The following is a 14,693-nucleotide window of genomic DNA, read 5'->3' on the forward strand; positions in this document are numbered from 1 at the left end:
TGTTTCTTACTTTTTATTTTCCTCATTTCTTTGTTGTACCATCAGATAACCTTGTCTAATCTTATGTCTTTAAGTAGAACAGACCAAGGCTGATGCAGAGGATGACATATCCCAGGGTTCAGAGGGTAAATCGGACTCTAATGGCCAGTCAAGCACCCCTGGATTGGACTCTGACCATGACTACACAATCATTGGAAGCAGCAGCCCCACACACACAGAGGACAGGTGGTTGAAACTTTTCCTTTGTGACATTTATGAATGCTGAAAATAAAAATACATTAACCCAGATTTGTAGATAACTCTTTTTTTCCATACTTTGCCATTTCCTTAGTGTAACTGCTGACAGCCCTTCTCAAAGCCAAGAAACCTCTACACATCAGGAGTGCAGCACAAATAGCAGCAAAGCTGTTGCACCAATACCAAGAGAAATGCAAACCCAAAGTTCCAACATATCCATAAGTTCCACACAACCATCAGGTGAGCAGAGTTTGAGCTCTGATGGAAGGCTTGGAGCAGCCAAGATCCCAGCAAGTCCACAGGGGTCAAAGACTTCAAACTATGCCACTGTCATCATCACCCCAGTCCAAGTGCAACTGAATGGCTCTGCCCTCCCTTGCGATACCCCATTTGATAGCAACAGAGCTTTGTCCATGAACCCCTCTGTCAGTCTCAGCTCTAGCCCTTCCACCACTTCCCCAAATTCTCCCCTTGGCTCCCCAGACCTCCAGTCTTCTCCCACGCGTTCTACATCAGCAGCAGACACAGCTGGACAGAGACTGACTCCAGACAGAGATAGCTCGGCTGACACAAAACCACCATCACCCGTGCCCGATGGATATCATACACCAACCTTTCCCTTAGCATCCTATTACTACCCATTACTAAATGTCCCTCACGTACCATACACTGGGTACACTGCAGTCACCATCCCAGCCATCCAGCCACCACTACCCGAGAAGAAACGTCTTTCATCCACACCAGGATCCCTGAACGGACACAACTCTCTACTCCGGGTCTCCTCAGCTCCTTCCCCAACACACCACGTTACTTTCTCCCCCTCTGTTGGAGAGCAGAGACGGGGTTCTTCACAACACAGCTGCAGGGATGAGGCAGACATCAGGGTCAATGCTAAGTTTGTCCAGGACAGCTCCAAGTACTGGTACAAACCAGGCATCTCCAGAGACCAAGGTGAGGGTTATGGTGGAGGATGATGATATATTGTCATTGGTGCATCTCTTATTTTACACTACAACATTAATACTCTCATGTGTCTTCTCTACCACAGCCATAGCTGTTCTGAAGGACAAGGAACCAGGAATGTTCCTCATCAGAGACAGTAACTCCTTCCAGGGGGCCTACGGCCTGGCCCTCAAGGTGGCCACCCCTCCTCCTAATGCCAACATCTCTGGCAGCAAAGGTATCCATTATTAATTTTTTTGTTGATATCAATGAACTGGCTTCCAGTGGCCCTTTTTTGACATGACACAGTGGGAAAAGCACATAATAAAATGAACAATGGCTGAATTCCATTTCGATGGGTCCTGCTATTGTGCATGCTGGCTCACTGACACACTGGCCCTGTTTACACCTAGTATTACCATGCCTCTAGGGTGATAATATCCCCTTTGGACAGCTCTAAGTACAGGTGTAAATGCACCCAATGTGTCCTTAATGTGTCTTGAGATCCAATTACTCCATTATTCGATAGTGATACAGCCATAATTCTTTAAGCAGTATGTACGCTAGTGTGTCCTGGGCCACAAGGACCACCTGCTCCACTGACATCCTCTGCAAAGGCAGAAGTTCATACTCATCTACGGCTAATGGCATTGTTTTAAAATGTGAAACAACAAGAGGATGTCAAAGATCTTGGCTGATTTGGTTTGCCTAAATGCCAAGAAACAGTACTGTAGTATTTTGTGTTTTTCCCGAACACCAAGGCCTTTGCAAATTTCTCCTTCATAGGAAGCGCACTTCTTCTTCTTTTAATTTCCAGCATTGAAGTGCAGTGATCCGTCCTGCTGGTTAAAAAACAACAACCCATTTGGTATTTGCAGATGTTAATAATGTATGTATGTATTTGCATAATAGACCATTTCATTGCTATTCTGTTGCTAGGACGACAGCTCTGGTCTCTGTTTACTTCCTGTCAGCAACTGCATTAACAAAAATTCAACAGGAAATATTCTTGGACCCATTTACAATGTTTATGTTGTCAAGTCTGAGACAGTCTATAGAGTGAGGAAGTGAGATCCAATCACAAGTGGTCACTCGAGACACATGTTAATACCAGTTGTAAAAAGGGCCATAATCATGGCTTAAGGCTCACTTATATTCCCTTTACATTCCAAAATAGATATGTCCGTTTCAAACATTGTAAACGTCACTGTCCTCATACTTCCTTAGTTTATGATAGCCAAGATACAGCCATGAATGGCACTAAGGTTGTATCTTGCTTGAACTACACTACACTGCCTCCACGACCCCCGTGGTACTGCTGCATTTCGTCCATGTCTGCAAGATTTGAGAAAGTGTGCACAAATACAGATGAAATGAATGCAGAGTACTGAAAGATGGCTAAATCCGTCTCCGTATCTAGCATTGAGCATAAATGAGCCCTTAATAGGACACTTGAATACAACAGAGCTATTGTTAATGTTGTTACAGTAACACCAGTGCTTTCTCTACTATGACAAGTCAAATGTCTAATGTGAAAAAGGCCTTTAGGTGTTTTTCTTGGCACCAGTCTAGTCACATCATTCTCCCGTATAACACTTAAAGAAATTTGATGCCAGTGTTATGTGCTTTAGTGGTTGATAATTGTAGTAGTAGTTTCATTCATCTGCTAAGGGTTCATTCTTATTGTTACGCATTCATGTGTATGTATCTCCATTTTTGCTGCAAGAACAACAACATGACAGAATCCATATTGATATTCTTTTTTTTTTTTTAGTTTTTTTCCCCTTATAGAATATGTTCTGCAGCAACACAGTCTGCCTTGTTTTTCATCCTCACTCCCCCTCCTCTTCCCCTCCTCTCCTCCCTCCCAGGGGACCCTCTGGAACAGCTGGTGCGACACTTCCTCATCGAGACCGGGCCACGGGGAGTGAAGATCAAGGGCTGTCAGAATGAGTCCTACTTCGGTCAGTTATTTGAGGGACACAACTGTCACGATACGATTCATATATTTAGTTATGTACAAGATACTGAGACTGATCATTTTTAACTTGTAAAGCTAAAGGAAGTATTTATTTACGTCCTTCACAGTCCCGTTATCCTCCTTTTAATGCCTTTTAATCTGTCATAATCACAATCTGTGTAACCTATTTTCTCTTTCTCTGTCTTTGTCTCAGGAAGTTTATCTGCGCTGGTGTACCAGCATTCAATTACTCCTATCTCACTGCCGTGTGCCCTTCGCATCCCAGAAAAAGGTAAAATCCGTAGTATTTAGATGTTGTGACCTTTATTCCAAAATTAAATATCTCCCTTTTTAAATAAGATATACTTATTACAAGAGAACAATTAACATTTCAATGAGTAGCAGGTTATTACAACAGCCTGGATTCTCATAAATTAGACAGTACTGTTATGTAACTGTAGACTATGATGTTTCAGATCTGGTTGGGGAGCTTCAGGAGATGCACAGCGCCACAAACACCAGCACAGCGGCTGACCTCCTCAAACAAGGAGCAGGTAGTACATGCACTGGCCTGTTTAGTGTTTGGTGATTCTGTTGTTACATGAACTGTTACAGTGGATCACATGCAGCGCAGTAGTTGTAGTTCTTTGTTTTGACCAGCAGAGACTGATCAAGCCTCATATACGTCCATAGGACCATAGGCTATAAGTACACACTGTTTACATTAATCTGTATTTTCTCATCTCTCTCTCATATACTAGCTTGCAACGTGCTCTACCTGAACTCTGTGGAAACAGAATCGTTGACAGGCCCTGAGGCGATCTCAAAGGCAACCAAGTGTACTTTGGCCCTGAATCCACGCCCAGTGGCGACAGTGGTCCACTTCAAAGTGTCTGCTCAGGGCATCACTCTAACCGACAGCAAAAGAAGGTACATCTTAGACACATCGGTCTTTCTTCTTAGCAACATTATGAGAGTTTTAATTCAGTGGATGTGACTGGTAATTTCATTAAAAAAAAAAAGCTGTCTGACACATGTACACCAGTTTGATAGAAAACTAGGATACTTAGAGCGACGGTTCACCCCAAAATAAAAAACAGTATTCTTCCTCTCACCTGTAGTGCTATTCATTAATCTAGATTGTTTCGATGTTAGTTGCTGAGTTTTGGAGCTAGAGACCATAAAGTTTTCTGCTTTAATACATTTGAAAAACTCAACAGAAATGTCTCTTTTCAAAGTTCATGACCCAGTTACTCACGCTAATCCATAGACCTTGTTGTGAGTAGTTTCATGTAGGAACTACTTTCTTTCTACCGAACTACACCCGCAAACCCTATCACATCACAGAAAGAATCAAGCGTGCATCTACTGCTCCTCACCTAGCACCACAGAGCTTGCTAACGTTACAGCTCAGCCGAGGAAAACGCCATTAATGTTTACATCTGGTGCTGTCACAAGAACAAGCCTCTTGTCTTGAGTTGACATACACTTCCTTCTGCACAGTGAAACAGAAACAATCTAGACAGATAAGTAGCATTACACGTAAGAACTGGCGTTAAACTGTAAACTGTGCCTTTAAAGTTAATGCCAAAGACAACTGACTCATAAAACTGTTTGTGTGTCCACAGGCTATTTTTCAGGAGACACTACCCAATCAACAGTGTGACTTTCAGCAGTCTCAACCCCCAAGACCAGAGGTGGGTCCCTGACACATATCAAACAGTGACAGTATGATTTAATAGGAGGTATATGTGCTTATATGTGTTACTGCTGATTGTCTTCAGTAACAGCAGCAACATATGTGCTTTCTGCTGCTGCACAAATACTCAATGTATTTACTTATATTTTGTAAATATAAGTTTTCTGTCTGCTTCAATACTCTGAGAGGTGAATGTAGATTCGTAGTGACTGCCTAGTCTTCATATAACAGTCTCCATGTCTGTTATTCATGTTTCCTACGTTTTGTCTCTGTCTCTATTCGTGTGCCCGTGCTTCAGGTGGACTAACTCTGATAGCACGTCAAGCAAGTAAGTGCTTGCTTCTCTGTGGGTTTTTTTCCTTGGCGAGTGACTTTGCATGGCAGTTAATCACAATCAGATTTATTACTCTGACTTATTGAGATCAAATCTGGGTTCTTTCAGTGCCAAATGTTATCAGCTCTCCCGTCTTCTCACCTCTCACGTCTCCTTTTTGCTGCAGGATGTTTGGCTTTGTGGCGAGGCGGACAAGCAGCGCTACAGAGAACGTGTGTCACCTGTTTGCAGAGATGGACCCCGAGCAGCCAGCCGTGGCCATTGTCAACTTTATCAACAAAGTCATGCTGGGACCACAACTACGCAGATGAGACAACTGGGGAATCTGAAAAGTCTGGACTAGTGGGGATCTGGGAGAGATGTTAATATGGATTTTAACAAAGCATGTGTGACTACATTTGTGCTTGCATTTGTACAGATGGCACCACTGTGCTCGGCTGTATGACTGTTTCTATTCAGATCACTGCTCTGCAGGGCAAAGTATTGCTTATATGTCAGTTTACAGAGCAAACCATTAGAGAGGAATAGTTTGATAAGCCAAAGACTGACCTAACTTTGTCTGCCAAATGAGATTGAGATGAGAGTTTGGGTTTTTTGTTTTGTTTATTTGCTGTTAATAAAGTTATTTTAGTTGTATTCCTGTTCACATCATGTACAACAATCACATGACACATGACAATCCATGTACCACACTGTTATTTGTATTCAAGTTTCTCAACATCAACATTTAAAGCTCAAGGAAAAATGGTTAAGTGTCAAACAAGTAGTAAAATGCAAGAGTTGTGTTTTAAGGTGTAAAGTGGCCTAAATGCAATTTTGGTCCTTATGCAATGTGAGAAACAGTAAAGGACATGATTGCAGATCAGATATTATGTATTTTAATTATCTGAGGACAAAGGCTACATTTTAACTCAGTGGTTACGTACATATTTTGTAACTGACTATATTTGTTCTTGATGCAAGTATACTGTTAAAAGGTTTTTAAGCACAGATTTAGAGGCATATTATGCTTGACTTGCCTACAATTTAAAACGGATAATTTAAAATGTTATGTGGCTACTAACATAAGCAGGTAAAAGGGGGGACAGCCCTAAAAATGTTTTAAGACATTTCTACAGCTATGACTAATAAATAGCCTTACTAAGTGATGTCTCACGCGGGGAAACCCTACAATGTCTGCAATGTTGGTGATGTCATTATAAAAAGAGCCAGTACCAGAAATGTCTCCATATCACATATTAGTCTCGGCCCTGCTTATGTTCCTATTTGACTAACCGATATCCACGGCAACACATGATAAGTGACTTATGTTTCACTTTAAGCCAAAGACTTCATTATTGTGTAAAAAGTTGTTTTTATCAATACTTTTTGTTTTTGTTTGGTATCTGTGTTTTCTATAAACGGATACGGTAGTTAGATGACTTCAGCACAATTACTGTTTTTCATAATGGATTTTTATGTAAAAGAAGTAATATATTTTAGGTCTCTGAGAAGAATGGTGTATGTCATATTTGACAGGAAATTTGAGTAATAAAATGGAATTGAATTCAAGTGTATGCTTCATTATTTCAAGGCTTCATGTAAAACATATTTTAAAATATTTTACTAATTTGCAGACGCTATGGTTTATTTGCATTTGCCTTTTTTTGGTTAGTGCATGTCAGTGTGATACATATGACTTTGGTATGACATTATTTCCTCAAGCTCAATGTCTGCACTTACCTATTACCTTGAAAGAGCACGATTGGTCACACAGGTTTTCACACTGCTTGAACAATGGGAGTGCAAAAGGATGAGGTCCCACCGAGATTTGAACTCGGATCGCTGGATTCAAAGTCCAGAGTGCTAACCATTACACCATGGGACCAACTCCGCTGAAAAAGGCCACAGATCTCTACTTGAAGCCATGATGTGTCCTATATCTCCTGTTTATGTATTTTTCCCTTGACGTATGTCTCTGCATACGGTTAAAGTCTTTATCAGAGTGCCAACTACCCCGTGTTTCGCCATTGCTAGTTAGCTAACGGAGGCTAAGTTAACCTAGCTAACTCAGCTAGCAGAGCTCGCTGTGTGTGGTGAGAGACAGCAGCAAGCAGCGCAGTGTAAAATAAGATGTAGCTTGTTATGTATCCACCTACAGGTGCAGACAGTCCACCACGTTTGTCTCACCGAGCCTGTCGATATGTGTTATTAAATACATCACTGAAGGTTTGAGGGTCACGTCAATTACTTTCATTAATTTCTGCTAGCTAGCTGCTCCTTATCCGATTTCGGCTCGTCAAAATAAAAGCTGTGTTTTCAAAATAAAAGATTAGATTATATAACTGCTAAAATGTGTTAAACCAGTTATTTTTTTATGAGTTTGTACAGTAACGACTTATGCAGTTGAATTTTAACAACAGCTTTCATGCAAGCATACCTGATTGATAACTGATAAAGGCATCAACAACTGCTACCTAGGTGCTCAGTAAGGGCTTGTTCGTTACTGATGAGCAGGAAGAGGGTGGTGCAAAAAAGGGGAGGCATGTCAAAATAGTGGCATTTCATCAAAATTACTCCATTCTTCATGTCATATTTAAAATTTGGACATAAATTTGGGCACAAGCTAACCAGTCTGCACAATAAGAGTGAAAACCCGTGGCTTTTCTCAACATCAGGAATTCGTCTTCAACTTTTACCTTTCAAACTTTAAAGGGTAAGTTTTAAAAATCTAATAACTCATTTTCTGGCAGTCACCCAAGGAGTGTAAGAGCCACTTTAGCACATATTAACATTTGATAAGAATTTCTGTGTTGATATGACATATCATATAGGTTCTGACGACATTTAAGTTTACACAACAGTTTCTGTATATTTTGAATAGTGTATGGTGGACTATACTTAAGTTACGTTTATATTTACTTTATTTATGTGTTAGAATGCAGGCACAAGTTATTTATGCCACGTATGGTGCCGTAAAGCAGTTTAGTGCGCATGACAGGAGGAGATTGTGGACAACGTCATGGGCAAAGGACAACGTGAAGTTTTGTCGATTTGGATCGGAATAAGTTTTTGACCCTGTTATGCAGTGTTGATGTGTAATAACGGGAATACGATGAGAATATATAGACTTGGCATGCCATTTTGTTTCTTTTTTAGATTCTCAGTAAACCTCACAAACTTAGTGGCCTAGGAACTTTGGTACATTAAAACGTCCACTACGGGGAGGCTAAATGAAAAATAATTCTAGCTACAGAGAGAGTCAAGATAAATAAATATATTTTTAAAAGTCACACCCCAGCCACCCCCCTCCTCTGATACATCTGATAAGTAAAGAACAGTCCCAAACTCCAGCTGCTCTGTGACTAAGGGTAAAGATTGTTTGTGCTGGCACGAATGGGATTGGTTTGTGCATTTTACATGACCAAAACACAGTAACTATTATTAGGTGTTCAGAAGCACCTAATAATGAACCAGATAGGTTTTCAGACCCATCTGTTGTGCATGTTCCACTCTCAACACTCGATCCAGTTGATTGGGTTGGGAGACAGGGGTAGTCACTTATGTAATAAACTATAATATAATGTCTTGATGCTTATTTTGTCCTGTGTTGCTGAGGAACAATAAAGGCTCCACTTTGGTGTGATTGCCTGGAACTAGCTCAACCGGTTGCATAGCAGCACATTGGCAGGCACCCAGGGATTCCTGGCTGACTTCCTGGGTGCCATTTCAAAAATGTAACACTGTAAGATTTAGCACTGTAGTGTTGTTATAGCCCAGGGACTCACATGTGATAGTACAGTATAGTAATGGTGGCCATGCTGTCCCTCATCCTCCCACAAGAGGGAACTAGAGGGACTTCAATAGGCTGTGATAATCCTCTTGTGTAGTCAGATCTCCATATCGCAGCTCCCGGCGAGCCTCTGGAGGAAAACAGTAGTACCAGGGTATGAGGTTTCAGATTTTTCTCTCTGTGAATGAAAGATCACAGCCAGTCTCGCCACATCGCTAAATGTGAGAGCTGGATCATGTGTCAACTGTAATACCTGTATTCACTAAGTATTGTTATTCCTGTGCTTTATGAAGTCTAAGAAATGTAGGAGTCCAGGAACAGCCTCCACCCCCTCTCAGCTTTCTTCTGAGGAATTAATAGAAAAGAAAATAACCTTTGGTCCCATAGGCCAATATTTGAAGAGGAAAAAAAGGAATTCCAACAATGCTCAATGTTTGCTGCAACACAAAACGCTGACGACAAGAGAGATATATTAGTTTGTGTGAGGAAAAAACACATGCACTCACACAATAGTAATACTAAACCTTAAGTCACACATTAAAACAACTTCTGTAAGTGTGTTTCATTCACTTTTATCACTGATAGAATTGTATAGCTACTCACAAACCCACTTCCCTCTAATTTGTATTGGTTTATTATTAATGCTGAGAGAAGAAAAACATATTATGATACACTTTATTACTTCACTGATTATTTATTGATTGTTTATCATCAAGTCTTACATAAAGGGTGAAGAAAAAAAAGACAGAAATATACAATAGTAAACAGTACTATGGAGGCTGATATTTGGTAATGAATCTAACGGTTTGATGGCATTAAGGACAACGCTGTCCGGAACCTGTTGGCTCTGGAAACAATCCCCTGGTAATGTTTTCCAGAAGAATAGGACTGCATAGTTTGAGGCTAAGGATGACTGTGGTCTCGAATGGGCCTCCTTTAAGCGTCTCCTGTGGTAAGTGTCCTGGAGGGATGGTCGTTTATTGCCTGTGAGAAACTATGCTGTTTACATCACCTGCTGTACAGCTTTACAGTCCAGGGCGGTGCAGCATGGACACCACACGGTGATGCAGCTGCTACAGATACTCTAAATGTAACACATGTAGAAGGTAGTGAGGATCTACAGAGCCAAGCTGAATTTACACGTCAACATCGCGCAGTATTGCTGATCCAAAGGAACTTGAAACTGCTGACTGTCTCCACTTAGGGCATATTGATGAGAACGAGTTTACAATTATCTCCTTCACCTTGTTGTCCTGGCACCATATTTAAGAGTCTCACCTCTGCCTTGTAAGCAGGCAGTGTCAGATGCTATGTTTAATGCACACACAAACCAGGTTATTGGGAGACATCACAAGATATAAAATAATTGGTTTACATACCCTCCATTCATCTGACTACTCTTAAACCTCTTACCAGTGGCTAGGATGACAGCAGATTACCCTTACCATATTAGTAGCTATTCCTTACTTTGCACATGTCTAAAATACAAATCACAAACATCCAACTGTTTAGCAGACCATGTTTCAGAAATCCAGCTATTGTCAGACTATCTTCTTTCATGAAAACACTAAGTGACTATACCGATTGCTGTGGTGTCATTCTCAAACCGATGAAAGTGCGGCTGTGCTGTGCCTCACAGTTATGTGTGACTAGGGAGTAATGGCGCAAGGTTAACGCAGCCCAGGGTGTCCGCAGTGCTGAGAATGAGTGGAGGAAGTGTCAGTCTCCACCAGCAGTGCTCTGCATTTCAGAAAGTCCAAGATTCGGTTGCACATGATGGTGCTCAGATGTGGTCCCTGAGGATGAAGAGAATCATATTTAAGGCTGTAATCAACAGTATTCTTGTAGCGCTTTTCATGTCCAAATGTGACAGAGCAGCTTTTGGGTGCTCTGTGCTATAACTGCACACTGCCCAGGGGGAAGTGAGTCTGTGTGGGTTTTGAGCAGCAGCCCCTGGCATCCCATGATGACAGACGAAAGTGCAACAGGGTGTTAGTCCCTGAGGCAGGATATCCTTGGTTCTATAGGGACAACATGTTGTATCACACTGACACATTACAAACTGGAGCAAAGGGCAAAGACTGAGTGTATCCACTAGAACATCTGCCAGCTGATCAGCACATGTTTCAGAATCTGGCCAGAGATACTCTCAGGTGCTTTAGGGGAGTTGGTGCACCTGAGGCTCTGCTCACAGTGAGTGCTCTTAGACGTACATTGTTGTCCATACTATAATTCTCCAAACGTGTTAAGGATATGTTCAGCTTGTTCGGGAGGGAGGCAGATACATATGACACACAGCTGGGCTGCCCTTTGTGGCTAACTGAGGATTGACAAGGAAAAGAAAGATTTTTGACACATGATGTTTGATCAGTGGCGCCCCCAGAAATTATTTATAATGGTGGCCAGATGGGGCCACTGAACATTTTGGGGTGGCACACCAAAAAGCAAAAGCCGTACCTAAATTTCAGGAATTCTGTTATGCTGTTTTAGTCAGGCTGTTCTCATGCACTGTTGGTACGTTTTCCTATGTAAAGTAATGCACCAATATTCGTAGATATACCACATAATGATGAGCCAGTCATTTTTGCATAACCCACGTATTTTGGAAGGCTGCAATCATGCCACTAATGCGCTGACTAAAGTAAAGAAGGAAGTGGTCCTGAGCAGCCCGGTTAGACGGCAGGCTGGGATGGTGGATGGTCACAAAACACAGGACTTTCCCTATGAGACCGGTGTTTGGAACTGTGTGAACTATGAGTCATTTTAAGATATGTTTTTACCATGTTCTTTCTCCAAAATTTAATTTGTACTTTAGTTGCCTAAAACCAAACCTCCGTAACTTTACACTAAGCACATAACTTCTTTCGTGGGGTGCGAATTTGTAGGATATCATACAAACCATTGTATGAGGATAAATTGTATTAGCAGTCTATATAGGCTAGCTGAAAATTACATTGATATGGAGGGTTAAGGAATCGCATACTGATATACTTTGGTTTCTTATTTTACAGATAATATCACTGATTATCTGATGTGTAAGGACTTTTAGTGATACAGTTAACACCTTGAGTTCCACAACAATCCTGTTTTAAAATGTTATATCTATGCATGTGTTAGGTGATTCATTGTTCTTCAAGTAGGCTGGTGGTCCTTTTCTTTCAAGGAACCCCTTTGAAAATGGTCATGCCAGTTTTGCCCTTGCCAGAATTAAGCCCAAATTTGGAGCATTATTTATCCCCCTTGCCCCATAGGATCACATAGTTGTTACCAATGGACGCCTTAGGTTGTCTAGTTTCACAAGACAACACCGAAGCAACCTTTGCACCAGCTTAAAAAATAAGAGTGCCTTATTACAGTAGAGTTGGTCTCCAATGGAGTGCCCCAATAATGGGTCCTAAAACACAGAAATGGGTTAGCATTTTATCATTTGCAGTTCCTGGTGTTTTTAGTAAATGGGTTTTTTGAAAATAGAGTTTTTGGTTAGATGCTTGAAATACGGTCACACAAGCTTAAGAGATTTTCACATTTTGTTCTACCACAAAAAATATGTCTGTAAATAACCCACTCATATTTTTTTTTTTTTTTTTGCTTTTTCTGTGTCTTAAAAAAGGCGGTTGCTAAGTGGCTAATTGAGCCAACAGAATGTCATCATACAAAACACGATTTTACAGCCTCGCTGTGGTGATGGCGTTGAAGTTGAAGTTCGTGATGTAGTTTGTTTGTAGCCTAATGTTAGGTTTTTACTTCTGCCAATTTCATTCAGGTGGTGTTTATTTGTGAGGATGATCTTGTTGAACAAGATGTGTCAGTATCATACACTTTTGTCTGCTAGAGAGCTTATTCCCTACAAAAATCCAAAATCCAATAGAAATATTCCATAGGTGTTTTGATGAGGGAACCAGGGCGACACTAATTTTCGTGTCGGCCTACAGAAAATGTCATCCATGGAGCACTCTATGAGTTTTGCCAGCGAGGGCAAATAGAGTGGGCAGCATTTGTTCCAGGGGAACCATTGTGTTTTTATGTATTTACTGGAGATAGAAAAGCTTGCTGTTGTATTTCTCATCTTGTCTCATGAGCCTGTATATGTGTGTGTGTATATGTGTGTGCATGTGTATTTTAGTTTTTCTCTTATTCAAAAGTCTGGTGAAATCTGATTATTAGCTGTGCTACGTTGCGTTTGTGCAACCTGATAGTTTTGTTCCCTGACAAATTATTCTTGCTCATATGACTTGTTTCATGCCTGTTACCCTGCCACTGTTAAGACCCCACTGTTTAGTTTTACATTTGCACAGCACTCACACCTGCAGTCCTGTGTAACTTCACTCTGCACACTCTGCCTCTGCAAATAGTTATTGTGCTTATTTTTAATGTTTTAGTTCATCCTTTTATGTGTTGATAATGTCATAATGCACCAAAATGGAGTTATGCTCCACTTTAAAATTAATGCATCTCCTCAAAATCTACAGCCAAATTTCTGCCTGGATGTGCACACTATACAAAAACGTGTGTTGCACTGATGTTTGCTTGTCCTGTACTGTCCCTTTGCACCATAGAATAACCTAAAATCAACTCTGACTGTTCTTAAGGCATGTGCCCGCATATACTCTGCCACTATGCAAGTTATTTATGTCTCTGCACCAGTGCCACGAATACTAATTTCCATAGTTTTAGTGGGTCAAGTGTTTCTGATTTATGATTTCCACCCTCCTGATTTCCAAGCAGCATGCCAGCTTACTCTGAAGGGCCGGAGCATGTGAGGACACAAAATGGCTGGGCCAGGACATGTCTGACATGGGTGTTGTGGAGCCAAATAAATCTCCGTTAGCAGAACGGCTTGATCCAGTGCTGGTGCCAGACTTGGAGTCCACCCAAGCCGCAGGACAAGGATCAACTCTCCATGAGCATGAACCTAACACCCACACACTTTACTACCAGTCACTGTACATGAATCAACAGTCAACAAGCTTATGACACATGTCGAAGGGCCAGAGGGCTCTGGATCATGCTAATTTTGGGGGTTAAGACAGAATACAAAACTGAGCACATGTAGTTGACATTGAACTTTGCACGTGCATGCTTGGGTTTTATGGACTGGATGTAATTGTTGAGTGGTCTGTACTTTTTGGCCACACAGCAGGTACAAAATATATACTGTGAAGCAGAAAATTAAGGCAATGTCCTGAATTTTTTTTTGTTGTTTTGGAGGCAAGGCAGCTCTGGCAGGGGATTTAGAAAGCAGAAAAGAAGTGTGCGACACACAGAAGCTCTAGCACGGTGCTGACTGTTAAATCAATGCAGGGGATAAATGGAGGGCTTGTGCAAGTGCAAAAAACCTGATACACATTTGATGAACACAACAGAGGCGATTTAGCAGCTTGTTCATACACTGTATAATTTGTGAGAGAGGTAGGTGTGATAAGCTATAGTTTAAGCCTGCACCTTTTCGGTTATTGCTATAATCTCTTTTTTGACACTGACTCATCAGGCATATCTGTCTAACCACTTCCCTGCATTGCTGTGTACAGTATTTAATTATTTTTTCAAGATTAAAGACTAAAAGAAGAGATAATTGCAAAATAGCACAGACGGGTTAACAGAGATGATGGGGTAGAAATAGTCCTGGTAAAACTCTTTGTATTTCAAAGAACAAAGATGTATTTGTAAAATACACATGGATAAAGTCAGAATTGAATGCCTGCTGCTGGAAAAGCAGCTTGTGTTACGTCTTCAGGGATTTCCAGTAATA

The 14,693-nt window shown here is 41.1% G+C and overlaps 1 protein-coding gene and 1 non-coding gene across 5 annotated transcripts in view; one reads left to right on the forward strand and one right to left on the reverse strand.

The window, feature by feature from the left end:
* LOC117257187 (tensin-2-like) overlaps positions 1-6,723 on the forward strand; it is a 41,600-nt gene extending 34,877 nt beyond the window's left edge. For 2 of the 4 annotated variants that reach the window (XM_033627169.2, XM_033627172.2), the window contains 10 exons: positions 75-225; positions 332-1,188; positions 1,286-1,417; positions 3,051-3,143; positions 3,354-3,431; positions 3,616-3,693; positions 3,901-4,069; positions 4,768-4,836; positions 5,137-5,166; positions 5,339-5,635. In XM_033627169.2, the coding sequence (XP_033483060.2) occupies positions 75-225; positions 332-1,188; positions 1,286-1,417; positions 3,051-3,143; positions 3,354-3,431; positions 3,616-3,693; positions 3,901-4,069; positions 4,768-4,836; positions 5,137-5,166; positions 5,339-5,483 (1,802 nt within the window). In that variant the 3' untranslated portion in view covers positions 5,484-5,635. Of the gene's footprint in view, positions 1-74; positions 226-331; positions 1,189-1,285; positions 1,418-3,050; positions 3,144-3,353; positions 3,432-3,615; positions 3,694-3,900; positions 4,070-4,767; positions 4,837-5,136; positions 5,167-5,338 lie in introns of all 4 variants that reach the window. The other 2 variants (XM_033627170.2, XM_033627171.2) reach the window with 2 other exon arrangements.
* Positions 6,724-6,967: 244 nt separating this feature from the next.
* Positions 6,968-7,039, reverse strand: trnaq-uug (transfer RNA glutamine (anticodon UUG)). Its single transcript has one exon. It is a non-coding gene; the product is annotated as a tRNA-Gln (tRNA).
* Between the last annotated feature and the right edge of the window lie 7,654 nt (positions 7,040-14,693).

This window comes from Epinephelus lanceolatus, chromosome 1 (assembly GCF_041903045.1).
Source record: "Epinephelus lanceolatus isolate andai-2023 chromosome 1, ASM4190304v1, whole genome shotgun sequence".
NCBI classification, from domain to species: Eukaryota; Metazoa; Chordata; class Actinopteri; order Perciformes; family Serranidae; genus Epinephelus; species Epinephelus lanceolatus.